This window comes from Tachypleus tridentatus, chromosome 2, assembly GCF_004210375.1.
Source record: "Tachypleus tridentatus isolate NWPU-2018 chromosome 2, ASM421037v1, whole genome shotgun sequence".
Classification (NCBI taxonomy): domain Eukaryota; kingdom Metazoa; phylum Arthropoda; class Merostomata; order Xiphosura; family Limulidae; genus Tachypleus; species Tachypleus tridentatus.
Genome location: NC_134826.1, coordinates 32,342,638 through 32,369,767, shown reverse-complemented (window position 1 = coordinate 32,369,767; position 27,130 = coordinate 32,342,638). Strand labels below are relative to the sequence as shown.

The 27,130-nt window shown below is 30.6% G+C and overlaps 1 protein-coding gene across 1 annotated transcript; it reads right to left on the bottom strand.

Annotated features, from left to right (window-relative positions):
- Nucleotides 1–4,081: 4,081 nt before the first annotated feature.
- LOC143245465 (proteasome assembly chaperone 2-like) lies at nucleotides 4,082–26,589 on the bottom strand. The gene is made up of 5 exons (XM_076491826.1): nucleotides 26,110–26,589; nucleotides 24,062–24,224; nucleotides 16,849–16,908; nucleotides 8,498–8,615; nucleotides 4,082–4,268 (listed from the first exon to the last, which is right to left on the bottom strand). Exons 1-5 carry the CDS (start codon nucleotides 26,116–26,118, stop codon nucleotides 4,082–4,084), a joined length of 537 nt encoding a protein of 178 aa, XP_076347941.1. The 5' UTR covers nucleotides 26,119–26,589.
- Between the last annotated feature and the right edge of the window lie 541 nt (nucleotides 26,590–27,130).

The window sequence follows — 27,130 nt, the reverse complement described above, 5'->3', positions numbered from 1 at the left end:
CAGATGGGAAGAGCTGCTTGAAACACTAGTGAATAAAGGTGGCAAAAGTGGATGGAGACAGAGGAAAGGATAGTGAAAATGGAAGTTGTAGCTGGTGAAGTCACAGAAACCACAGCTGAGACAATCAGGAAAAAACCAGAAACTTAGCACATGTAGTATCATAGATCAGTGAAATCACCTGAAGAAGAATGTGGATAGACAAATTTGTAGGTCCAATCAAGAAGACAAAACAGGGACCAAATCCAAAACAATGTGTAATTAAGGGATATTGCAAAAGCCTCAATTTGAGGAGTATCCTTAGTCAAGCCACTGGAAAACAAAGGATTGAAAGACCATTCCATCAAATAAAAGTTGTCTGTACAGGAATCCAATCCATAACAAGAGCAAAATCACCCAAAACATATCACACAATGATAGATATATTTAGCATGGGCCCAAAAATAAGATATAACTTATAAATACAAAAGATGGAGAACAGATGCCACTCTAATGATTAAGATAAGTAACCATTGAAAAAAAGTTGTAATGGATCATTACCATGTGATTTCTGGTCAAGTAAAGAAAATTAGCCAAAATATGAACTACAGCAAAAAGCTCTGGGATGTTGATAGCATGAGACCTCTCAGCTGCAGACCATAAACCCCAAATCTTCCACTTGATCAATCCACCCCCTACCAATCCTCAAAGAGATGTGTCCCTGAAATGTGGAAAACTGAATGTGGAGGAGGAAAGCAAGACACTCAATGACAAGTGAGTTGCATCTAACCACCAATACTGATTTATGACAAGATAAAAGAAAGAGTTGGACCCATATGAAATATACTGGTCATGAAAAGCCAACAAGAGCTCGCATATGAGCCTGACCTAAGGGGTAGGGGTCACCGTGGAAAATCACATCCTCAAAAGCAACAGAGCTTCACCATCAGTAATCAAAGAGAAAGTCCACCAAAGTTCAAGAGTAGAAGAGTGGACCCAACTCGAATGTGTAGAGAATGAAAAACATCCAAAATGCACAAGATATTATATAGGTTGCAGTAAGAATTTTTTCCTACTTGAATAACAAATCATTATAGCCACCTCCAGAAGCAGCTGATAAGGGTTACACAGATGGATTCATGTTTGGAACAAGCAAACAGTAACCAACTGACCCAAAAAAGAGGAAAGTGCAACCCTGAGCATATAAATGATAAACAAATATTTGTAATGGCCAAAAAACATGCAGGTTTGAAAAAAGTCCAAAGGGCAGTTTGTGAAACAGAGAAGCAGAAGAAAGAGCAGCAAGTAACTAAATATCAGGACATCACAAATAATCATTCATGACTTTTCTCTTTGTCATCAATAAACTTGAGTCCCAACCAACTAAGAGTGAGAAACAATTCCAAGGTAAAATTAGGACAGGTTGAAAAATTAGAAAGAGGCAGGATAATCCTAGTTCAGGCCACAAATCTCAAGATTGGCACATGGGCAACAAACAGCCTGGAATAAAAGCATGAGAATGATGATGGAACAGGTGGAATGTCCTACAGAGAAAAAAAAATCTTGTACCATCTCAGACAGATGCAAGCTGGTAGCACCGTCAAGTCGTGGGAAAAAAAAAAGAATATCAGTGACAAAGGAGGTTGAGAAAGAAATAGTGAGACAAGTCACTCTGATAAAATCCAAAGAACTTATGGAACTGCTGTAAAAGACCACCAAAAAGTAACAATAAAACATAGGCAAGCTCCTCCTTGCTCAAAACCCTCTGGTTAGTCACAAGTACTGATGGCAAAATGACCACTATTGTTCAATAAAACAACAAAAAAGGAGAAACACCTGGAAAGAAAACTGGTACAATTAAATAAGAATCAGGACTAGAAATGAATAGGAGAAGTTTGTGGCTCCAACTGCAACAAATGAGCAACTGAAGCATTTTGCAGCATTTCAAAATGCTTCAACTGTTGAGTAATAATTTGTACTGAGGAGAAGTGTGATGTAAGTTCACAAAACTATAAAAAATGATTTTACAAAAGCAATTGCCTGAGAAGAGAGACATGTTGAGAAATGTTCCTGCTCATCTGTTTATGCTTACCACAAGCAATGCTATCCAGGTCATGAGAAGAGTTGTGAAAACCTCATTCAACAGACAGAACTGAGATTGTTATCGACAGACTGACACTGTCACAGCATGGGAGAAGCTATGGCATATGTTTACATTGTTATGAATAAAACTGCTAAGGGAAGAAGTAGGATACAAGTGAGACAGCTACCAGTTTAGACTTTATATTCAACAAATGAGCAAGTGGTTTTATTTCAGTTTTTAAGTATTACAAAATGATCAAGGAAAAATAACCAATTAAGTGTCAGATGTACTCCCAATATGCGAGTTTTAATTACTTTGTTTCAAAGAAGATCTTTAAAAAAAATACATATACAACAGTTTTTGTGTCATGTGATCCATATACCCTGAAAAATCTTCACCATAGCACCATTTCTCTCTTAGACACACAAGCTGGTATGTGCACACTACCTTACTTTCTGATGCAATAACATGAGATTAAAACTGAAAGAAACAAAGGAGGTTCTAGTAGAATAATGTAATAATAACAATCACCAGTTTGTAACTTGAACTACACAACACATAATGCATAAAGAGATCTACAATAAAACTATTGCTTCTACAAATAACTAAATTTAACACTTGTGTTATATAAAACACCTGTATCATAACTATCACTTTAAACATAAAAGTTATGTATATCTAACAGTAATAATTTATCATTTCATGAATTAAATGTCAATAAATATGTATGTAGCCTGCTTATTTGTAGAAATATTCTGTATCATGCTTTTTTTTCAATTATTTTTGAACATCAAAACTCAGTTTAATTACATTAATAAATTATATTAATTAGCATATTGAAATAAAATTGAAGAATGCTTAACTTAATGATAAACAGGTGTATCTAGGCTATTTGTGTCTAAACTTATAAAGCATATAGAATTATTTTGAGGGAAACAGAATCAATTTAAATTCTGCCTCTCTCCCCCTGAATTCTAATACTTACTGATTTAGTACACTAGGTTTAATTATGTTGCTGATTCAGTTATTTCACCATTAAGGAAGATGTAATGTCAACTTTGTAATATAAAATTATCTTATCTTTCAATTTGAATTGCATTAGAAACCAACAGATCTAACATTTATGTTGATTACAGACAAAAATAGGAGAATATGAAAAAACAAACAAATGAAATTTATGTTTGCTATTTTATTTTACATTTCTGTTAATCTGAATGAGAAGAACTTTTTGTAACTTAATGTGATGTATCATTAACTTATCTTATTGCAAGCAACACTAACAAAGACAATTTTTACATTTAGAAACTTGCTACAAAGCTTTTCCCTGTGAATGTAGTTATCATTAACAATACTAGAAGTAATTTTTAATGCTATATACACAGATGAATGAAAGTGTGCATGTCATGACCTTTCTAAAGGATTACATCTAAATTTTATTAAACAACTTTATTATTAGTTCTTGTCAATAATATTGACATCAAAACATAGTTAATAATTCAACTCCTAACATAACTTAAGTTTCAATTTCAAATATTAAAAAATCTGTTCATTACTCTTCTGTGTCACAATAGGTCAACACTTTAATTTTTCCCCTTTAGATTTTATATGACATAAAATCTGATAATGAAGTCTGAATTATTTATTCAGATCAAAATTCCACAAATGCATTATATTTCAAAACACCTGTATTGGATAGTTATGGTAACACCCAGAATACAGTACCAAAGACTACGTAACAATATTATTGAATATAATTATATATTTACCTTCAAAGTTATAGGTTATAAAAGATTTTTACCCATTTTGAACAAATATTGTAGAAAAAAAAAAGAGGATGAAAATAAAGGTTTTGAAGGTTGAACATGGATGTCCACATTAAGTTAATTTGTTTGTCAAAGGTGTGTCAGCAGTTATTTATCAGATTAGTTATTTGAAATTACACACACATTAGTCATTTGCTAGAGCACAGATAAAAATAATTCTATTTACAAATCTAATTTCTCTCAGCCTATTATAAGCTCTTCATACACACCATTCTTCAAACAAACTTCTTGTTATTCCAGATCCAGGCATGTGAAGAACACCAGCTGAATCTTCACTGTAAGTAAAAGGGTCTCTTCTTTCCAATGATCTCCATCCAAGACTTCTATGTAGGTAGGAGCCCACAGAATCAGTTAAATCAGGAGTGCACAGAAATTTTAATGGAATCCTGAATACGATTAAGGAAGTAATTATTTGAGATAGATAGTGAATGCATATAAAATTATTATTAAACATAAAAAAATGTCTATAAATCAATGATCATATTACAAAGAATATAATAACAATATAAACCCATAACTACATATGATAATGTTATTATCATCACAATTGTCTCAGTAATCTTAATTAGGAACTCAGCACATAACAATGATAACCTTCAAGACATTCAATAACAGTATAAATATGCTTAAAATAATTAACTATTAAAAACAATGAACATGCCATGATTAAGAGAAAGGTTATTGACCATTTCTACTATTTACATTGTAGATAAGTTACCTCTTTCAAAGATAATGCAGCTAACAATGTTATTTTTATTTGTAAAAATGTTTCTTGTAACTTTATGTGAAGATTCGGGGTTTAATCTGGAAACATTATGATCTTCAAGTAAAAAAGGTTTATAACCATGTTCAAACCAATATAAAAAGTATCACAAATAAAAACATCTCAGGTTTATCAGAGTTTGGTGCACATTTGATTACAAACAATGTTGTATTTAAAGTACTTTGGACTCCAAAGTATATAAAGCACTTTTGATAAATAATAGGGTTATTTCCAGCTCTAAAATTACATTAACTATGAATTTTTCAAATCTGATAATGTCCTGAAATACATAACACTAAAAATACAATGCAATAGTATCAAAGAGAAAAGAAGTATTAACCAATCTGTTATCATCAGTTATTTCAGCAAATATAAGTAAAGAGAGTATTAAAAGAATTTGAAGCTATAGCAATAGAAGCATTTGATCACAGTAACTTTTAAACCAGTCTTTCCACTGACAAACTGATAAAGCCTTTCACCAACAATTGTTAAATTAGCACTCTGTACCAGTGAACAAAGAACCTTTTATAACAATGCCATTCACAAAAGTTAATATCTTCCTACATTGCATATAAAGTTACAGTGGGCACTTATCTCCTCTCAAATTACAGCTCCTCTTATTCAGTGCATCCCTCTAGATACAATATAGGAGAAGTAACCTGTATCAAGAAAGCTTGTCATGTACTTATTGATGGAGGGTTGGCACATGCTAATTTGCATGTCAAGATGTATTAGAACCACAATGAAGTGGAAGTTTCAAGGCTAGCGACAAGTGGAGGAAATTGCATTATGGAGGTAGCACTGAACAAAAGAAGCAAGGTAAGGTACCACATTTGAAATCACCATGTTTCACATTATACGAATTATTGCAGACCATATTTTTTTACTTCATGATACACTTGTACATTTTGGCCAGCATATATTCTAACATTTACAGTATATTCCAATGGGAAATAATTTTAGTCCACAAGATGCAAATCTGCATTTTTCAAATCAGAATTTTCATACATTACAAACCTCATTAAGACAAATTATACCAATGATACAATAACAGTAGTTTTAGTTGACAACTAGCATTTCTGTTTTCCCACTTAAGTCATGCTATATTTTTTATCATTATTTTCATTGGCAGTACTAGTCATTTTTTACAATCTTGTTTATTATTACACTTTTATCATATATTAGGTTGTCCAGAAATAAATGTCAGAATGCTCACAATGACATTTAGAAGCTGAATATTGAGTAACTATTGTTGGTTGGTTGGTTTAATTCATTTGTCTTTTACAAGGTGTCTTAATTGTTTGCTGTTTCAACTCTACTCAGACTAAGTTTTGCAACCCCCAAGGCATCATGGACAAGAAGGACTTTCATCTGATTTTCCTCTCGACTTCAAACTTGGACAAAAAAGCTACTGAAACTACATGGAACATCAACCAGGCATTGACCATGGATCTGTCACTGAACATACAGTTCAGTGTTGTTTCCAAAAGTTTTGACATGGAGATGAGTCTTGAAGACCATGAACATTGTAGAAGGAAGCCATCCTTAGATAAAACACATTAAAGGAAGCAATTGAGACAGACCCTTACTCAACAGTACGTGAGCTTGTAGAAAAGCCAGGCACAAGCAAATCAATCGTTGCCAATCATCTGAGTGTGATTGAAAATATGAAAAGTTGGATTCTGCATGAGCTGGCTGAAGATAAAAAAATCAGCATTATGAGATCTGTCAAGGATGATGCTCCAAAAATTGAACAAATTAGGAATCAAGATTCTGCTTCATCCACCTTATTCCTCAGACCTTTCTCCAACAAATTTATTATTTTTTTAAGCATTTTGACAACTTTTTGAACAATAAACCAGGAAGCTGCAGAAGAAGCCTTCAGGGAGTTCACTGACCATAGAAACTCTGATTTCTACAGCAGGGACATAAACAGCATCATTACACATTAGCAAAAGTGTGTTGAAGCAAATAGTGCTTACTTTGATTAAAGCATGTTTTACAACACTGGTTTATACTTTTCAAACTTTGCAGTTCAAAAATGACATTTATTTTTGGACAACTTAATAGACTGTTTTGCATTGATAACTTACTATGTATTTTAACTAAACTAAATCTCCTAAGATGGATGAATCTTATGATACATTGGGATGATGGTAGAAAAGAGTAATAACAGCAACAGTGCCCAGCTAATAAAACAATGCATTATGATTTTTATAAGTAGATGTACAAGGAAAGTATATTTAAATAGCTATACTGATTGCCAGTTGTTTTAGTTTCACTCTAAGTACATAACTTGCTCTGGTTAGAAGTTATCACACTACTATTTCAATGCATATTTAAAACTGTATTAATGCAGAAGATAGTAATAAAAATGTTATAAACTGTATTGCATTAGTACATACAAGTCAGCTTTGATTAGTAAAAGCAATTTGAACTCTTTGTTATTATTTGTAAAGATCAACAACTGAATTTTTTTCACTACTTGATTAAAAAAGGACATGAAAATACAAACGTTTAGTCTAATTAGCTAAAGTCTCATAAAGCTATATATTTACATATATATTTATTATTTTTGATTATGCTGACCTTCCAGCCATGCCTAATTAACATTACATGACTTGCACTGATGCAGTACATGTGAACTCATGTTACGTGTCCTGTAATATAAAACTGACCTTTAGCCTTCCCAGTAATGACTGAGTTTTAGTGGACTAATATTTTGTAATATACAGTCACATTTCAATTATTATGCATCATATATAACTTATTACAATTTACAAATAAATTATTAAAGATATTTTCCTAATAATATATAACAATAAATCAAGAAGCAAAGTAAACAATTTTCTCTTCTCACTAGAACATATTCTAATCAGTTGTTGTGGACATAGTTTGCTAAGTCTTTTAAAATTTTGCACATGGAAGATATCAAACAAATTTTTCTTTCAGTTTTTATATATAACGTTGAACAACTAAAAAATCATAAATAGCTACATTCATACCATAGAATTCTGCTATAATTTATTAAGCTTAGTAACTAAAATGTATTTAGATTTTCATAAGAAATATGAAAGTTTGAGCAGACTAAAGACACAACCTACCTCACTGAAATCTGGGATCAAAAGAATGTGGTAGCTTTTCAAAGATTAAAATTGCTGAAAATGCCACTCTGGGGATGTTCTAAGCTGTTGATTGGTTATTTAAGCCATATACTGAAGTAAGTGTGTATAAGAGACCATTTCCAAAAATGGGAAGAGGTAAATGGGACCACTGTGTTTGATTCAGCATATAAGCCATATATCAGCAAAATAAAAAGGAAAGTTCTTATTTTATATTCCAGTTTGATAATATTCGTAATTTGAGTTTCTAATTTATATAAAACTATAGACTTAGTATTTTGACATAACAAATATCTCATTTTAAACAATGCTGCATTCCACATACTATACGAATTACTAAAATCTATATTTGGATGTGTTATTTTAATATTTTCAAATTAAGAAATTAACTCATATATAATATTAAAGTTTGAATTATAATCTACAATTTGATTTCAAAGTCACTGACATAAATTCATAAAATACTAGTTTGATAAAATTTTAGATGCTAATCAACAAACGAGATGACATGGCCTTTGACCAGTGACCTGTTGCAAAATCATGTGATGCTAAACACTCTTCAATTAGGAGAATTTCATAAAATTTTTCTTGTGAAGAAGTGAGCTTTGACAAAAATCTTCATTTAAGTATACTTGTAGTACAAACTAAAAATATAATGTTCACACATGCAATACATGATACAATTTTTTTTTAGCTTTCTATTAATTTTATCTTTCAAAATATCACTTACTGCAATAAATCTTTATCTGTCGAAAATGTGCAAAACAACTGGAGAGAAGGATCACTTGTTTGAAATAATGTTCCTGTATCCACTGGATGAGAGAGGTCCTGAATTCTCTTCTTCGGTTCTGCAAATTTTTCCATAACTTGTAATAATGTTTAGTGTATTACCAAAATATCTTATTTATATACACTTTTTTTATTCTATATCAAGGATGAGCGATAATGTTTGCTGGTAGACAACTCCCAGAATTTTGATAACTTATCATGAGTTGCAGATTTCTACTACATTAATTAAATTACTTTAACATCAAATGAATAAAAATTCCATTATGTTCTTTCTACAATTTCCAGGTGTTATGACAGGTAGGACAAAAAAGTCAGATGATCTAGATTTGGCCTACAGGTCATATTTTATCTACCCCCTGTTCTAGATGAACCATATCCCACAGATTATTTCATATATCATACTAAAGACATATTTATCACACTTAATTACAGTTATTTTTTACAGAATATCATTTCAATTATATACTGCTTCACAACTAAAAAAGAAGAGAGATCTTTATTTTTCAGATGTTTATACAAATTCAGAAATTTTAATATGATATGAAAAGTATACATTGCAATTGTACAAAATACTGTATATATTTTTTAAAAATTTGGAATTGTTAAAGTAAATTTATAAAGCCTTTTTTAATTTCTGATAATTTATTATATACGTCTCTTAAAATGAAATACTATGCAAATGTATAAAATAAGCCAAATGTTGTAGTACCTGTTGTCCTAACGGATTCTAAATTAAATTCAGGTTAATCACACCTTATTTCACTCACACAGAAATACTAACTTCTGTACTGTGATGAGTAGCAAGTTAATTTATCTGTAATGTAATATACCACTGGCTAAAACAGAAATACATTTATGTTCTGCTCATATTAACATAAAATATACCCAATTTTATAAATATATAAAACATCCAACTTCATTTTTAACTATATGTACCATTAATTTTGCAACCACATCGACTACAGTAGTAGCCTATCTTCTCCCTTTCGTATAAATTATGTGAAATTATTTTAATATCGCAAAAGAATTTTAGAAATGATTTCCGAGGTAATAATATCTTTGATATGACCCTTGTCTTAGGACTTGTCTCAAAAGAATAAATGTAAATGTCCCAACTTAGTTATAAATCACTACAAGAATTCACTACACACACAAAGAAACATAAGTAAACCAGTAAAAGAAATGAAAAAAACAATACCTGTTGGTATTGTTTTAGTCTTATGAAATGTTTACTATTAATTTTCAATGTTAATCAAATTATAAAATTTCCATAATTATTAAACATGTTAAAATTAATGGTTATACTAAGAAAATAATAAAAATACATATGAATCACAAAACAAGTCAATTAAGTACTTTGAGAAGACAGACCTTCCTTAGAATAAACAAAGAAAGAATAATTAGCCCTTAGAAAGCTCTTGGAAAGTTTCTTCTTCTGTATTACATTAGAAAACAGACAAATGTAAGGTAAAAAAAAAGTAAAAAAAATACTGAATATTTGCCTAAAAACATAAATATTGAAACTCACTTTTTAAACAGAGTTTCACAGGATTTACCTGTTGTGATAACCAATAAAGACCTGGGTATGTTTGCTTGGAAAAGTTTTAAAACTTTCAGCTGAGTAGTGCCTAAAACTCATTAAGTTTTGAAATAGCCCATGTAAATAGACTTTTAATTACAGAGTATAAAAACTGTCACTTTCTTTACTTGGAGTCCTGGATTAACTCATTAACTGCAGGTGGGACATACATTTCCCAGTGTTCCCACCCCTTCACACTGTGACTGGGACAAAGTTTTCATTCTTATTGAGAAATTGCTGTGTGTAACATACAGGAACAAAATGAGTTGAAAAGTATTTATTAGTATCCCACCTAGTGTTAATATATAGTTTCCTACTTAGCCCTTCAGTAATAAAAAAAATGCCTAAGTGAAATATACAACAACTACACACCAACCTTTACTACATTTGTAAGTAGCAACCCTATTTACCCTACAAATATACTTAATGCACTTGACTCATTATAGCTTAGAAGATACTGAAGTGAGTGAGTGATGATTAAGAGGCAATGAATCAAGAGAATGCTAGCTCTCTAGCTAAAGATAATTGGCTAGATGATGAACCTACATCCAACAGAGAAAAGCATAAACAGCACTGCTATATCGTATCACGGGCAGAGACATGAATGTGGGTTGCCAGCAAATTCAAGTCAACAAGCGTTTATGTAAAAGAATAAACTTGAGTTTCATAATTAACTGTTCTCTTACTGATAGTTCAGAAGAATTAGGATTCTTCAAGATTTCTGACAATAAATTGATAAATGTAACAGTGAATGAAACAAATCACTCTTATAATATTTTGAAGGCAACACTCCCAAAAACTTCTCACAAGAGATGGGTGAAATGTATAGTCTTTTGTGTATAATAATGATAATGCCTCATAATAAGAAGCAGAGAACAAATCATTATTGGATCACAAATTAAATATTTGATATAAAATTAATTCATGGAACTTGTGTTTAGGGATCACTTTTTTTAAAGTGTTACATTTGCTACATTTCACCAACATTACCCAGCCTTTAGGTGATGATAAACTGCAAAAACCAAGGCTAATGCTTTAAGATATCCATGGGAACTTCAAAGGAAATTCAGTCCATTCAAGATTTATTATGTTCATGAGAACCTAATGCTATAGAAAGTAAGGCTATGTTTCAAGTAATAGGTTCCTTTAAAATAGCATTATTTTGGGTGTGAAAAACTGTGTTCTGTGTGATATAGAAAGTGATTATATTCTTGATTTTATTATTCATCCTGGGAAACAGGTTAAGACAGAACAAGATGAAGAACTTGGCATCTCTGGTTACATAATGAAGACAATGCTTCCAGGTCATCCTGGTAAAAGACATATCATACAGTGATAATTGTATAGTAGCCCGAAAGTGTTTCATTATTTATGAAAACAGAATACAGATGTATGTGGAACAGTGCAGACAAATTGTAAATTCATGACAAGACTAAGCATGAAAAATAGTGAAGTAGTATCTCATAACTATAATGGCATTTATTTCAGAGCTGTGCATATGCTTTCTACTGTCCATCAAGATAATATGATTGACAGTGAGAGGTCACACTAACCTGGTAAAAAAGTGAAGAAGCCCACATTCATGTTAAAATACAATAACAAAATGAGAAGTGTCAATGAGTGATATGCTATTTAGTTGCATACTGTGTGTTTGAAAAACTTAAAGGTGGTACATCAAAGTTTTTTTCTTCATATCCTAGATGTCAATATTAAATGCATTCAACATTTACTTACTAACAACTGGTAAGAAACAAGCTTTGCTTGACTTTGTTACATCACTAGGCCATGTTGTACATCAGGAAGAATCTAGATCAGTTAAAGGACATTTTATGAACCTAACTCCAGCAAAGGAATGTGCCCCAAACATTTTCAGAGACATCATGTTTGCTCTCATGCCACAAGATAATAAATTAAACAGCAAAGAACCCCTGAGATGTGTTGAAACTGTGACATGCTTTTGTGTGCAGTCCTGCATATCAAGGAGTTTGGTGCTCTTAGATTACTAAAATTCAAATGTTTCATAAAAATGTACAATAACAATCAAGTTCTTTTGTAAATGGACCCTGAATTATGCAAATATAGAACCATCAGTCTTTCATACATCAAGTATATGTATGATAAAATACACTAAATGTGTATTGGATAAATGAGAGTATTACCAGATGTATACAATGTCAATTGTAAAAGTAGCTAATTTCTACATGTGCAAATTTTTAATACAAATAACTACAAAAATGTCTTTCAATCACCAAACACTTCATTGAAAATAAAATGTGCTTATCCATTGCATAAGAAGAGTGAGCTTACTCAATATACTGTATGTAAATTACATAAATGCACATAAACAACTTATTTCTTACAATATATTATCAAATTATGGAAATGAATGACTAATTGTTACAGATTTTTCCAAACACTAAACATAACATTTATATTGTAAACAAAAAATAATTTGTGTATATCAAGTGTGTAAGATGGGCGAGATTACAGAATATACATCAGTAATTAGATTTCATGCCAATGAAATGTGAAAGTTATGGATTTCATTGTATAAATATGAGGTTGTCTTTATACAATAAACATACAAGTGATAAATGATAAATTAAACAATGAAGTGTACAGATCTATTTCATAAAAGATCAAATTGGTTATATGTCTGGCAGCAAGATGATCCAGTACTTGTGAACTGTAAACTGATTTCAGGGATCAAAATATTAAATTTCCCCGTTCCCAAGGAATTTCATTTCTTTGTTGGCTTTCTTGATCAGGAATGCATGGTCCACTTATATTTCTTTAGTTACGAAAATGAAAGTGAATATATTGCATGGATTATACAAATAAAAAAAAACAATTCATTAGGACATGTAATCTTATTGATAACTTTTCCTTGAGTCAACATAATCTTATTTCATTATTTTCTTCTGCATATGCATCTTAAATTCAGGTACAGTCAGCTACTTTGGCGACTATGACAAGATAACTACGTTAATGCTAAATAAAACAATAAACATTAAAGACAGATACAGCTGGACAATTAACTAAATTAATTTATTACCTAGGAGATTCAATTACTGTTACTTAAAACAACTGAGTAATCAAAATTTAAATTAGAATAAACTTGATTAACCCTATTATGATTAGAAGGCAGCTAGCTTCCAATAATAAACTTCTTCACTTCAGAATATATAGGAATTAATGTTTTGTCATTTTGCAAAATTGATTTATGGTAAATTGCAAAAAATCAGATAATGTATGAAATTTGATCTCTGTGCAGATCCCATTTGTATCATCTGTAAATGAGCCCTTACACATTTCTTTTGAAACTTTTCATATCCAACTCAATGTACGGGTTTAGATTTACTCAAACCCTGGCATCTTTTATAAATAAATGTATCCAAGGTTTTATTTCTCACACGACTTATAATTCCCTACAATGGTTATTTTAAAGAAAACTTTTATGGTACCACAACAAATGGGTTGGACAGTAACTAATGAATCTTAACCACCATACAAGATAGAACCATTGCCTAAATATGATTAGACAAAAAACATTCTTGTTTTTTGTTGCTATAAAGTAAATAACACTTAGGTATTTATTAATATGGTTTCACAAAAAACAAACAGTTGAGTTGTTTGTAGTGGAGAACAAAGACTAATGCAAAATTTTATAAAAAACTTTGAAATAAGCAATGAACCTGAGATTTTTAATAATGTTTGTTTTTTAATTACATTTTCATTCAGGATATTCTCTTTGTATTATTTACAGAAGAATAAATAAGTTAAGGATATTTAGGGTTAGTTAATACAGTACAGAAGCTATGCAACAACAAACTACTCAGATAACATGAAAGGTATTTTTATTTGTAATAATAATTTAAATTTATTATTACTTAAGTAGAACACATATAAACACCTTAGTTAATGAAAAATAAAAATGATACTTACTACAAAGCAACTGAGATTGACCAAAATATCACTTATATCAGTGTAAGCCTAGGTCACAAGTGAAAGTTATGTTTATAACCAGTTTATGCTCTTACTGATCATTGGTGTTTCATGTCAATTTTACAGCTCCTTAACTGTTTCAACATTCGATATATAAAGATAATTAACAAATATAAATGATAAAAATAAAAGATTTATATAAATCTAACTGCATTTATACAAAATGGAATTTTCTGAACATGAAATAATTGAATTTTATTTCTTTTAGATTTTTCAATAACTTTCTTTGTACACACGTGCTTATAAAATGTATTAACAGACAAGAAAGTTATGTTATTATTAGAACAATACTTACATATTTACAGTTTTATTGAAAAATTCTACTGGATACATTTACTTGATTTTAAGCAAACAAAAAAATTAGAAGAAATTGTAAAATAAAAGAAAATACTTTTATTGTTTTTAAAATCAGAATTTCAATAAAGTTTCTGATAATTCACAAACTAAAATATGATACAAATACTATAACAAATTATGGAAGAAATATCCAAGCAGAAACTATATATAATATACTAAAATGTAACAAGTTGCATGCACTTAGGTTAAACATTTTAAGTGCAACAACAAAGCAAATAGGAGTGACACCATGCCAACCTTCCTGTTTGGATACTGTTAGTATAATAAAAAAGTTAAAAACTTTCTTGCTACAGGCTCGGCTGAATTAGCCATGTTCATAACCTCAAATTGATCTTAAAAGTATAGCTTTTATACTATAACTTCTAATATGTTCTATGTATTTTTGCAGAATTTCTCAAGTTTTCATCACACATTCAATTTCTTGTTAAAAAAAATTATAATTATGAATGAAACATTTTCACTAAACATTTCTCACTGAATATATTGAGTCATAGAGTCGACTGCTCCAAGTGTAAAGCGATTTTCATGTTAAGATTAAAAATATTTTCATCATCTAAAAATTATCATATTTTATTTCATTAGCATGATCTCTAAAATCTCCTAAATAAATTTCAAACATTTTTGCCAATGAAACTATGTGATAAGAGCTGATAATTCAGCTAACCTCGTTGATATGTTTCCCGTGGGAATAAAGTACAGAAAATAATGTAATATGTAATTTAACAGATTAAAACTTTGACTTTCTATTGATTATAATTACTATCATGTTAACCTTCTCATCCTGGGTATCATTTACTGCACCATGACACAAGATTTCAGTGTCTTGCATCCAAAATTTTAACTACTTTTTTTATATTGTTATACCAATTAGTATAGCATAGCTTTGGGTCACAGGGTTTTCTATTTCATTTCTATCAAGTCTTTTTGAACCTACATTCTTTTCTAACATCATGATTAAAACCACAAGTTTTTAATTTCATAAAGTAATATTTAATAAACCCATGAAGTTTACTCAATGTGTCATGTCGCATATTTTCTCTAAGTCTCTTCTTATATCTATTTTATCCACCCTCATTCTCTGGAAACTATAAAATAAACATAAATTACTCACCATAGAATCATCATTACTAAGACAAACAATTTTTATAGCCTTCAATTTTGTTTGATTGCAGAGCTATCACATACAAATTCAGAACCCTGCTGCCACACTAACCTATCATCCTGTTTCATTATTTGTTAATATTCTCTCTTACATTTAATTATACATTAGCTGTAGCCAATAGAAATCAAGGTTTTCATTTATCAAATGAAACATGGCATAATGTGTTCTGAACACAGAATAGTCAATTCAACTTAACTTTCACAAGAATCACAACAGTTAGCTTGGAGAAATTTATGATGACTGTTATCATACAGCTAAAAAGCCAGAAAAATTGTGATAGAGGAAATTAGAGGGTACAGAAAATAAAGAGATAAAATATAAAGTGTTAAAAAAAACATTAGAAATGTATTTAGGAGGCTTTAGAGAAAATGGACTATTCAAAACAAATACTTGATATATTCAAGGACAAATCTTTTTTGCTTCACTACAAACTATACACTTTTTTTTTAAATGTAATACTAATAACATTTACTGAAATACTGCCAACTATATTAAAAGTTAGTAGTATCAAATCTATAAAAGCCATACTTGTACAAAAAGGTCATATGATTGGTCAAATTGACTGATCCCATGTGGAGAGAGTTAAACATCACAGACCAAAAAATGAAATGAAATGTCATTTGATAAATTAAAGCATGTTTTATATTGGTTATAATTAGTATAGTATTAAAAATCAAAGAGAACTAGTGGCAGTTTCAGAAGGAGAAGGTATGACAAGCTGGCATAACAAGAAAAGTCCAATTTTCTAGTTTATGGCTCTGTAATCAAATAAAATTGTCCAGAGCACTGTACTAATCTTTCAACTGATTAATGTGCCCAGTGATACATTGAGTAGCAGTATATCCTACTAAACTTTAACAAGGGATAAACTATGATAATAAAGTTCAGGTTTAGTTGTTGTTTTAAAAAAAACTACAAATAGGTACTTTCTTAATAAATAGCTTTTAAAAACTGCATTCTTAAAACTGATTTTCAAATTTTAAAAATGGTAATGTCTGTAGTTAATACTGCTGAGTTTAAGTTAACTCAGCTAGTGGAAGTATAGGAGCACAAGTGATAGACATAAAAACAATGTTTTATTGGGGAGAAACTACATATAAAATATTTTCCTCAAGTTAAGATTTTCAAGCTTAGTATGTGTATGTAAAATATCAGAAAAAATCTACAAGATTTCAAGTTTTAAACTCACCATTGCTATAGGTGCTCTTTGTTGTAATGATGACAAGTTTGTGTGCAAGGCAGTGGTAGACTGTTGACAAAATAAACAGAAGATTCGGTAATTTAGAAATATTATAAAACACCTATTGTAACAATAAAAGCCCACAAAATTTGAAACAGGTTCTAAATTATGTAGGATAATGATGTAATTAAGCTTTCTGGTTATTAGCAATCATTTGCTAGCAGTCCTTCATTAACAATATTACATTAATTTCTGAGAAACATGGTATATTATATTGATAAATGGAATCCTCCCAAAATGCAACATAAAACAAAAGTTCTCAGTTCAATGCATGTTAACTTAACCAATGTTACTTTCTTATCTAAATTGTTTCAGCTCATATACTGTAGAACAGTAGTCAATCAAGAAAATGGGATACCTCAGATTAAGTGACTTCTTATGTCTTGGAAATAACATCATAGAACTAGCCTGAAAACAAACTTACGTAGTTACTTATTTTAAGCACTACCATTTACTATCATTCCTCAGCTGTAGCCATTTTACAGTATAATAAAAAAGCTAAGAAAATTTGGTACAATCTATAAGAAGCATAATATAGTACCTGGAAAACCTAACATAAATATTTTAATGACTCATTTTCTATACTAAGGATAATAAATAAATGTAAATGTATGAAATGTAATATAGTGTCATAACATACTTGTGATTTATCTGAGTGAATGTGCAGCTTCTGATGACAAGAACTCTACCATTCATTACATGCATATATGCTATAACATACCATTAAAAAATGATTAATATACATTTATTCAAATTTAATATATATTTAAGTATCTCCAACAGACATCTGGCTTTCTCATTTGAAGTGTAATATTCTATACTTCAGATATTCAAATGTGCTTAGCCATAAAATAATTTTTACTCTAAGTTTAAACAATTCAACTCTCATTTTTAGGCTATGTAACTCCATGTTTATAGCAGTAATTACTAGGGGTGCATATCTTGTAAGTAGTTGATAAAATATGTATCTTTATATTGATGCCATCGTATGCTACCTATACAGGTACAAAAAGATTACCAATGGTTTGTTAAAAACTTGTCTTTAATTTATTACCTATATTACAAACACTGTCTTACTGAAGTACTTCATACTTCAGAGTGCACTTTCAAATTCTCAGGTTTGAATTAAATGGCAGTTGGGAATAGAAGTAAAATTTAAAAAAGTTAATATTTGTTTAATTGTTATTGTTAATTCATTACATAACTTTGCAGGTAATATTTTTGATATAAGAAATGAAGACAATATGTAGTATTCAACACTGTATACAATACTTGTATCATATTTCTGTGCTGCCACACCTTTAGTGAATAAATGACAAATGGGACTAAATTTAAGTTGTATATCCAACCAGTACCTCAGTTCTACAGATATTAAGAATCATTAACCCATTCACTACTAGTTCAGTTACAGGGACCAACCTCAATCATCTTGTGTTTGATACAGTTCTTATACCTTTTAATACAGCAAGCATATCATCATGAAATTTGGTATATTATCATTAAATATAAAAAGACTTTCATACAAAAATATCATTGTTTTAATTAAATTTTAAAGCTCTTTAATTAAAGATTTGATCATGCATACTTTCTTTTCAAATGTTATCTATCCAACATGCAAAGTAATTTTGATTTTAATATTAAAATCTTTATATCCTCACAAATAAAATTCAGATAAATATTATATTGTTTTTAAAGAAAAACTTCACATTTTATTTGCTATTTTCTCTGTCTTGTCTTTGTGTGAGTTTGGTCAAAATGACTAACCTCATAACCATCAGGAAACAAGATTTAAATTATGCTTTTTTTCATTTTAGAATGGCTACAAATTATAACATGAAACCATAAATGTTTAATCTAAACAGCTTAAATCTTATAAGACTGTATATCTATTTACACTTATTATTTTATCGATTTCTCAACTGTGAATGACTAACATGAGAAAAGTCACAAGCATGACATACATGCATCCCATCTTACCATATCCAGTAGTATAATACTTGCATTTACAAACACTTTGCTTTATTCTAGTGGATTCTAAAATACACACATTTGATTATAATACAGTACATACATATAAAAATTAATACTACTTGCATATAAATTCTTAAGCTTTAAGTTTTATTAAAACATAGAACAGCAAATAAAAAAATGTAGAAAACAACAATCTTTACTACTTATGATTGTAAATAAATTTGTACCCACTTGCTGTACCTTGTATGCTAATCCTTGACAAATTTCATACATGGAGATGTAAAAGAAATGTCTTGGGTTTTATACAAGCATTTTGAAATACAAAATTCTAAGTTACTCAACCAATATTACAGAATCCTGCTGTGATTTATCAGACTTACTAATTAAGCTTTATTTCACTTTAAAAACTATTGTTCTTTGAACAACACTTCCTCTTAGCCCTTTGGAAAACACACATCTGGAATAGTACAAGAAACCAACATGAGAGAAATTCTGCATGAAGTAGGTGTATGTAAGCAAGAACTTCCAAAAGTGGAAGAGACAGGCAGGGCCACTATACAAGATTCACTAAATATAATCACACTTTAGTAAACAGAAATTATAGGAGCTTCTTATTTCACATTCTAGCTTGTCAATATTGATAATTTGGGTTTCTAGTTCACAAGAACCTAAAGACTTTACACTTGGACATCACAATCATATGAGAAAAAGTTTCCTTCACAAAAAATATGGCACACAAAAATCAATATTTAGGATTTTGTTTTTAATATTTACTTTTAAAATTAACTAGCACACAATGCTAACATTTGAATTATACTCTACAATTTGATACCAAACTTATTGACATCATTAATAAAATAATTCAACAGAAGTATGAAAACTTCAATGTTTGTTATCTATGTCTTCCCTCTTTTGTAATGTATCTACCACTCCTCCAGAAATCTAGAATTTAATGTAAGTTATTCAATATACATTGTTATCACTCAGGTAAGGTGTAACTTTTATAGCCTCTAATTGTATTTGGTTTCAGAGTCAAACTATAAAAGGAGACTCCTCCTTCCACACCCACCAATCACATCCTCTCTTTCTGAAATTGCCAATAGTTCCTCTGATGATTAATGTTATATTATTTAAAACCAGAAGAAAGCCAAAGTTTCAATCTACCAAATGACATATTATATTGTTTTCAGCACAAACAAGTGTCCAGATCCCCATCAGTCTCTCTGTCTGGAAAAATATTTTACCAAAAATGGTGCAATGGGCAACCACAAAGCTATTTTCAAAACCAGCTAGTACAAGCCAGAGATGTGAGCAGAATATTCCTCTTGTACTAACTTTTTATGTTATAGTCCAGGAAATAAGTACAGTCTTGATCAGATAAACAAGTAAAGATACATAAATACACACATACAAACATGTGGTCTTGCAGTACATTCCACTTCATGGTAAGCACATGTAGAGGCAGAGCAAATGATATAAACACTTTCCACTATCCTGGCTCAATGAAGATTTTAGGTAAGTATCCAACATTCACCTGGGGGAATCCTATGAATGACAAGGGGGATTCTGAAAGAGAAGAAATATATATTCTTCTCAAAGACTGTAGGATGATACAAAAATCTTAACCTGTGGATGCTAAAAACCATTAGAAGATATAATAGACACAATAAGTAGAGAAAGAAAAGAATATGTAAACAGAGTTCACATTTCCACCTGCAGAAGCTTGTCCTAGATTCAGTGAAAAAGAATGAAAAAGACGACAAACTAAATTATAAGAAATGTGAAATAGTGCGAGAGCACCCACAACTTGAGACAAACATGTCAACAGGAGAAGTTGATGGATCAATCTAGTAAAGGAATGATGAGACCCAGGATATAGACAGGCAAAGGGAGAGACTCAAAAAGGAAGAGGTCTGTGATAAAGCATATCAAACAACCCAACAATACACAGGAGTTGATCCAGATCTGAATGGTTCAACAGACAAGAAGCAGAAGGAAGGTCACTAGGAAAGAAGTACAGTTAACCTTCCAAGCGATGAAAAAACCTAAGGAAGGAAAGATCAATTCAGGGAGAGAAATATAAGTGTGGTGGAAGAGGATGTAGGAAGTATTTATAGATTAGACATCTAAACAATGGTAATAGTAAGTGAGAAAAAGACTGATGGAAGTACAGAAAGCACTGTCTGAACTCCCAATGTAGCAGTGAAACATGGTAAAGCAGTATATGTATGTGATGGAATTGGGAAAAACAAAACAAAAAAACTTTCAAACATCCAGATAAAAGATGCTGTTAAGTGTTTTTAACACTTTCTCTTTCTCCTCCACTAAACATGACAAGATCAATAGTAAGGTCCAGTTCACACTTGTAGGCATCATGGTCTTTTGCCACTGCAAAGAGCACACATCACAGAAGCAAGACTAGATGTCTTCAAGTGACCAAACTGCTTACATTGGAAACATCTAAGATGGTTGGCAATATATGGCCACACTTTACAGTTCAAACAGCCTGCCTTGACAGCAGCAAGTTAACATGATAATGTATATGCCAAAACTAGAACAATGGCAGGCAGCATAATACCATTTTATGAGTAGAGATATGTCTTGCTGCAGAAACTCTTTGGTTGGAGAAACCAGCTAAAATCTCCATCTGAGGAAAGTTCTTCAAATCCCTCTCAACAATAACTCCTCATGAGGAACTTAAAATGGTATGGGGAGTAATCTCAATGAATATATCCACAATGGCCTACAAATTCAAGAGGTGGATTGGAGTAGATGTTTTTACCAAGATGTCCCCAGAATATACCTTCTTTACTGAGTTTGGAGAGCTAGCAAGCCTCTAATCCCTTCTTAATAAAAGAAAAAAAAAGAAAGAGAGAGACATTTGTCCTATGTTTGTCTGACCAAGAATACAGTAAGAGCAAATGAGGTACAAGTGCAGAATGAGGTATAAATTTATCTTCAACACACAATCATTTACCAATCAGCTGTTTTTTTGAGAATTTGGAAGATTCATAATGAAAACAGAAAGATTCAGTATTCACTGACCTCACCATCCTTACGAGGGGATGCACTACAATGCCAAACAAGAACTCTGCAGCAATGCTAGGAACTCACGAGCACCATACCCAAACACCATCATCACATGCAATGTCCACAACACGTGCTTAGGACATCCAATATTGGTATTCAGTTGACCCTAGTCCAACATGACCAGCCAACTGACTCTGGGTGGCCACCCACAGCCACCTGTTTAAAGGAATTCAAGACCAAAGTGATCTGTTGGGTTGGACCTCTCAACCATAAGGAACCTCTCCTCCTCTTCACGTGTTGCCACACACAACAAACGTGCAGGTAAATGTTCAGATCCTAGAGAGGGTAAACAAAAAATATAGAACCTTCCCCAAGAGGTCCTCTCACCACATACAGCAATCACCTCAAGGTGTAATTTTAGAAACATTCTTGTCAAATTTAAAACCATTTTACTCACTAATTATATTTTTTAATAAAATACAATGGTATAGACATCACATGCTATAAATCATAGCAGGCAGTTGACAAATGGTCAAGAATGTGGTCATCTACAACATTAGACAGCATTCAAGAGGATGAACAATGACTACAATGAGCCTCCATAAACCACAATAGAAACATGACCTAAAGTATTGTATGATATTACACTATAAGTACCAAAATATAAATTATTGTCCTTTGAAATTTATGTTGAAAATTAAAGTCGTAAAACAAAAGCTAAATTGAGCATAAAGCAAAAATGAAGAATATTATCAAGTGTACAGTTAATTATATATGTAAAAAAGGCTGGTATGAGTAGAGAAAACTCTATGTAGAGGATCGAACAACGTTTCGACCTTCTTTGGTCATCATCAGGTTCACAAAGAAAGAAAGGGTTACTGACCGATAGCTGATCACACATTTAAAGGCGGTATAATTGAGTGTAGGAATGTAGAGGGCATGCTCAGATGTTGGATATATTTATTAATATTAGGTATAAAAGCATTCCTTTGTATTGGTTTATTTTGGGCTTGAGTTGTTGTATAAGTAAGGCTTCTTTAATTTTGCATTTCTTTATGTTTGTTCCTTTATTTAGTATTTGGGTGTTTTCTATGGTTATGTTTTGTTTACTTGATTTGCAGTGTTCGAAAATGTGTGAAGGTGACTTTTTGTGTTCTTTGAATCTGGTTTCCATTTTTCTACTTATTTCTCCAATATAGAAGTCGTGGCAGATGTTGCATTGTATTTTATAAATTATGTTGGTGTTATGTGTTTGTCAGTGTAGTTTTTACATAGTATAGACCTTAATTTTGTGCCTAGTTTTTTAATACATTTGGTATGAACACAATGAGCCTCTAAAAAATACAAAGCTCAATTAAAACAAGTTTTTAATTAAAAAAGCTATAACAGGAATTAATTTGATAAAAAAAGTAATCATAAAAATTAACATACCTAAACTACCAACCAAATGTCATATTATATAAGGAACTATTATATGCAATTAATTGTAAGTATATGTAATAATAGCTTAAAGTAAAACTAATGTGCTAAATACACTAGAGCAGTTCACTATTACCTTAAGGAATATTCCAATTAATATATTATTCATGTTTATTTTACAGCAAAAATATAACAACAGATAAGTAATAAACCTTCTGCACATTATGGAAGTTAATTAAATTTTTGTTTTTTATAATACTTATAATGAGTAGATGAGAAATGTTTAAATTCCTAGAAATGATAAAACAAAAAGTGATGGTGAAAGCACATATCTATGACTTACAACAGAGAGAGATTCTCCACTATTTCTTTCAGTAGAAAGTTACTTGTATTTCATTACATTAGTTAGGAATTTGCCAAACCAAAAGTATAAAATTAAAACAATGTTATTTTTTTAATTCTGCAATCATTTTAAACTTTTAATAAGTCTATAAAAAATTTAGTGATATAACTTAGTACAAGAATCATAACTTGTATAATTTTCCCAAATTTGTTTATGTAACTAATACCTTCACATTAATTTTGTGTCAAATTACACACTGTCACATAGCAAATGTAATTAATAAGATTCAGCACAAGTCAGTTATACCAAAATGATATTACTGCAGAATAATAAGCAACCCTTCTGAATAATAAACCTGTATTATAAGTGTATATTCTTGAAGCTAGGATGTCCACAAACCTTGACAAGAAGTGACAATTCCTTTTGGTTCTGCATAAAATGGATCTGGTCCCACTAGAGGGAGAAATGCTGTAGAATGGAGACGACCCACCAGCTCTACCTCCAAAGTTGAGAGAAGCAAGTCTACAGTTAGCTGTCCTACATTTCCAACAGCTACAGCAGGCTAGTTATAAAAACAGATTGTAATGCAATTTTAAAATCTTCATAAATACATTATACTATAACATAAATACTATAAAAAATTATTTTTAAAAAAAACCCTTAAAAGGTAACAATCTCTAAGAGATTTGAGCCAATAGCTGTTTTAAACGAACGTGACTCTCTCATTAAGTATACTGAAAAAGTTATTTGTTGGATGGGAGGAATATAGAAAGATTAGTACTATAATTACAGATGCTTAAGTACAGAACATAATAACATATGTTGATAGCTTAGAAACATTCCCTTTTGTTTCCTAGTATGTCAGAATAAACTATGTTTGAAATTGTATATCAGAACTTATTATTAAGAGTAAAGATATTCTTCAGAAGTATAACAATAAAAAAAATTTTAAGTTATGAAAAAAAACTGGGAAGTTTAAAGATTGATAAAACTCCTAGGCAAGATAATATTTTCCCAATGGCTTAAAACAAAGTAAAAGACTGAGTATGTGAGCCACTTGCTTCTATTTTTTATTGTCATTGCTTGAATAATGGTACCAGAGGACTGCAAGATAGCTGATGTAACTCCTATGTTTAAGAAAGGTGATACAAATTGTTCCAGTAATTAACGACCTATTAGTTTAACATTAGTTGTAGGAACAAGTTTTCTAAAGTTTGTTAAAAGATACTTGGTAGTCATTTAACAAAGTTTAGAATTTTATTGGATAGTGAAGATGGTTTCCATGAGTGAAAATCTTGCCTTACAGATTTTTTGACCTTCTTTAAAAATTGCTTATGTAGATGAGGATAAAAGCATAGATTTGATGTATCTGGCTTTACAGAAAGCATTTGACAAAGTGTCACATCAAAGGCTTGCATAAAAAATATTTCCATAGGTTTGGATGATAAGTAAGAGAATTTGATAAAAGAGTGGAGAGATGGAGGTAAGAAGAGGGTTGTCACAAATGGAGTTCATTCATACTGAATTAATGTCACAAGTGGAATACCTCAAGGTTCATCAGTCTTAGAACCTTTGCTCTTTTTAAATTACAAGTGACATAGTTGAAAAAATGGTCAATAAATTAACTAATTTTGTTGATGATATTAAGGTCTTTAGTGTTGCTAGATGTGAAGAGAATGCTGTTGAAATACAAAATTATTAACGTCATTTAGAGAGTTGGGCAAATAAATGGTAGATGGGTTTTAATTATAATACATGCAATATAATGCATGAGGTTTCTAATAATTTGAATGTCATCAGCCATGTAAAGTTCTTCAGCAATCTTAAAAGTCACAGAAAGAAAAAGATAAACTTTTCTGGTGCATTAGACAAATTTATGGATTCTTTGCATCTGCACTGCAAAAAAACAACTAAATAAAAATTGATTAAATGAAAATATTTCTACTATATGAAATAAATATTTGCAATTTTCCCTTTAGTTATACACCAATGTGGGTACAAATTAACACAAGACCAAAAATATATATCACAAAATAATTCAAAGACTAACAGGATTAAATGTTTATAAAGCCCATTGTGGATACAATGGAACCACTATTAATTTTAGGGAACTTTAAAGTCCCTTATGAATAACAGTATCTTCAATTATATCTTGTTCACTACATCATGTCTGAATCGTTGCAGCATTTATAGTTTTGAGTGTTTTTTGGTCAAAGAAGTTTCTGTTTAATTTTAGACTAATTTCCTCAGCCACAATGTTTACACTGCTACAACAAAATAGAACATTTTGCATTTGGAAACAAGCAAAACACTAACTTCTTGAGTCTCGATACACATGAAATATGAAACAGTTGCCAATTATTAAATTACCAATGTAGTATACTTACAAATTTTTAAGCTGATTCACCATAATTTTTTTAGAACAGCAATGGTACCTTAATACATACCTGTATCATAAGTATCAGTGCTTATGGTTCTCTCATTTTTCCCCAAGTCCCAAAATTTCATTAAAGCTTGCATTCTTATTTCTTGTAAACCTCATATTTATTTAACGTAACAGGATGAATTATTCTAGTTTATATTTAATATATTCCCGTATGTATTATGTATAGATTTAAATAGTACAGATAAAGTAGCGGCTTCTTGATAATGAAGTCTCCTAGTTAAATAATGCATTTTATATTTAAATTTTCTATATATGTCATAGCTCTTGAATGTTTTATTTACATACAATTTAAGTTGTAACTTTTATATAGTTTATACTCAGCCATACATTTTACTAATCTTGTATACATAACAGTAATTTCTAATTACACATAAAAAAGTCACAGACGGATTTACTATAACTTAATTATATAAACGAAGGTCCTAGAATTCTACGTTAAGCCTAACTCTAACAAAACAAAACGTGTTACAACTAGAACTAGTTGTCGTAATAGTAGTATGCTTACCAAGATCAGTGTATGGTCAGTCCAATCCAAGTTTTGCTGAAATCTTGCTGTAAAATACATAGTAAAATTTTAAAGTTAACCTGTATTTAAAATGTGTTGAAAATTTATATAGTATAGTGAACAAATCTCGCAGTAAACGAACCTTAACTATGTCACTACACTTTACAAATCTTAAATCTCCAAATCACAAACAAATTTAGTTCAGTTATTGTCTTTCACCTTCTTACTTGCCATAATTATTTTATATTTAAGAAAAGATTACTGAGGGCCAAGCTATATAATAGGTTGTTTACAGTCAACTTGGTACGAAAATCCTATTTTTAAAGTTATAATTGTTTGTTTGTTTTGAATTTCGCACAAAGCTACTCGAGGGCTATTTGTGCTAGCCGTCTCTAATTTAGCAGTGTAAGACTAGAGGGAAGGAAGCTAGTCATCACCACCCACCGCCAACTCTTGGGCTGCTCTTTAACCAAAGAATAATGGGATTTACCGTCACATTATAACGCACCCACGGCTG

Bases quoted from the DNA above. Each gene is read 5' to 3' on its own strand.
- LOC143245465 (XM_076491826.1), bottom strand. The intron at 8,616-16,848 runs GTGAGTTTAAAA...AAAAATTTGCAG, and splicing joins AAAGAGCACCTATAGCAATG to AACCGAAGAAGAGAATTCAG. The intron at 4,269-8,497 runs GTAAGTGATATT...AATCGTATTCAG, and splicing joins ACAGATAAAGATTTATTGCA to GATTCCATTAAAATTTCTGT.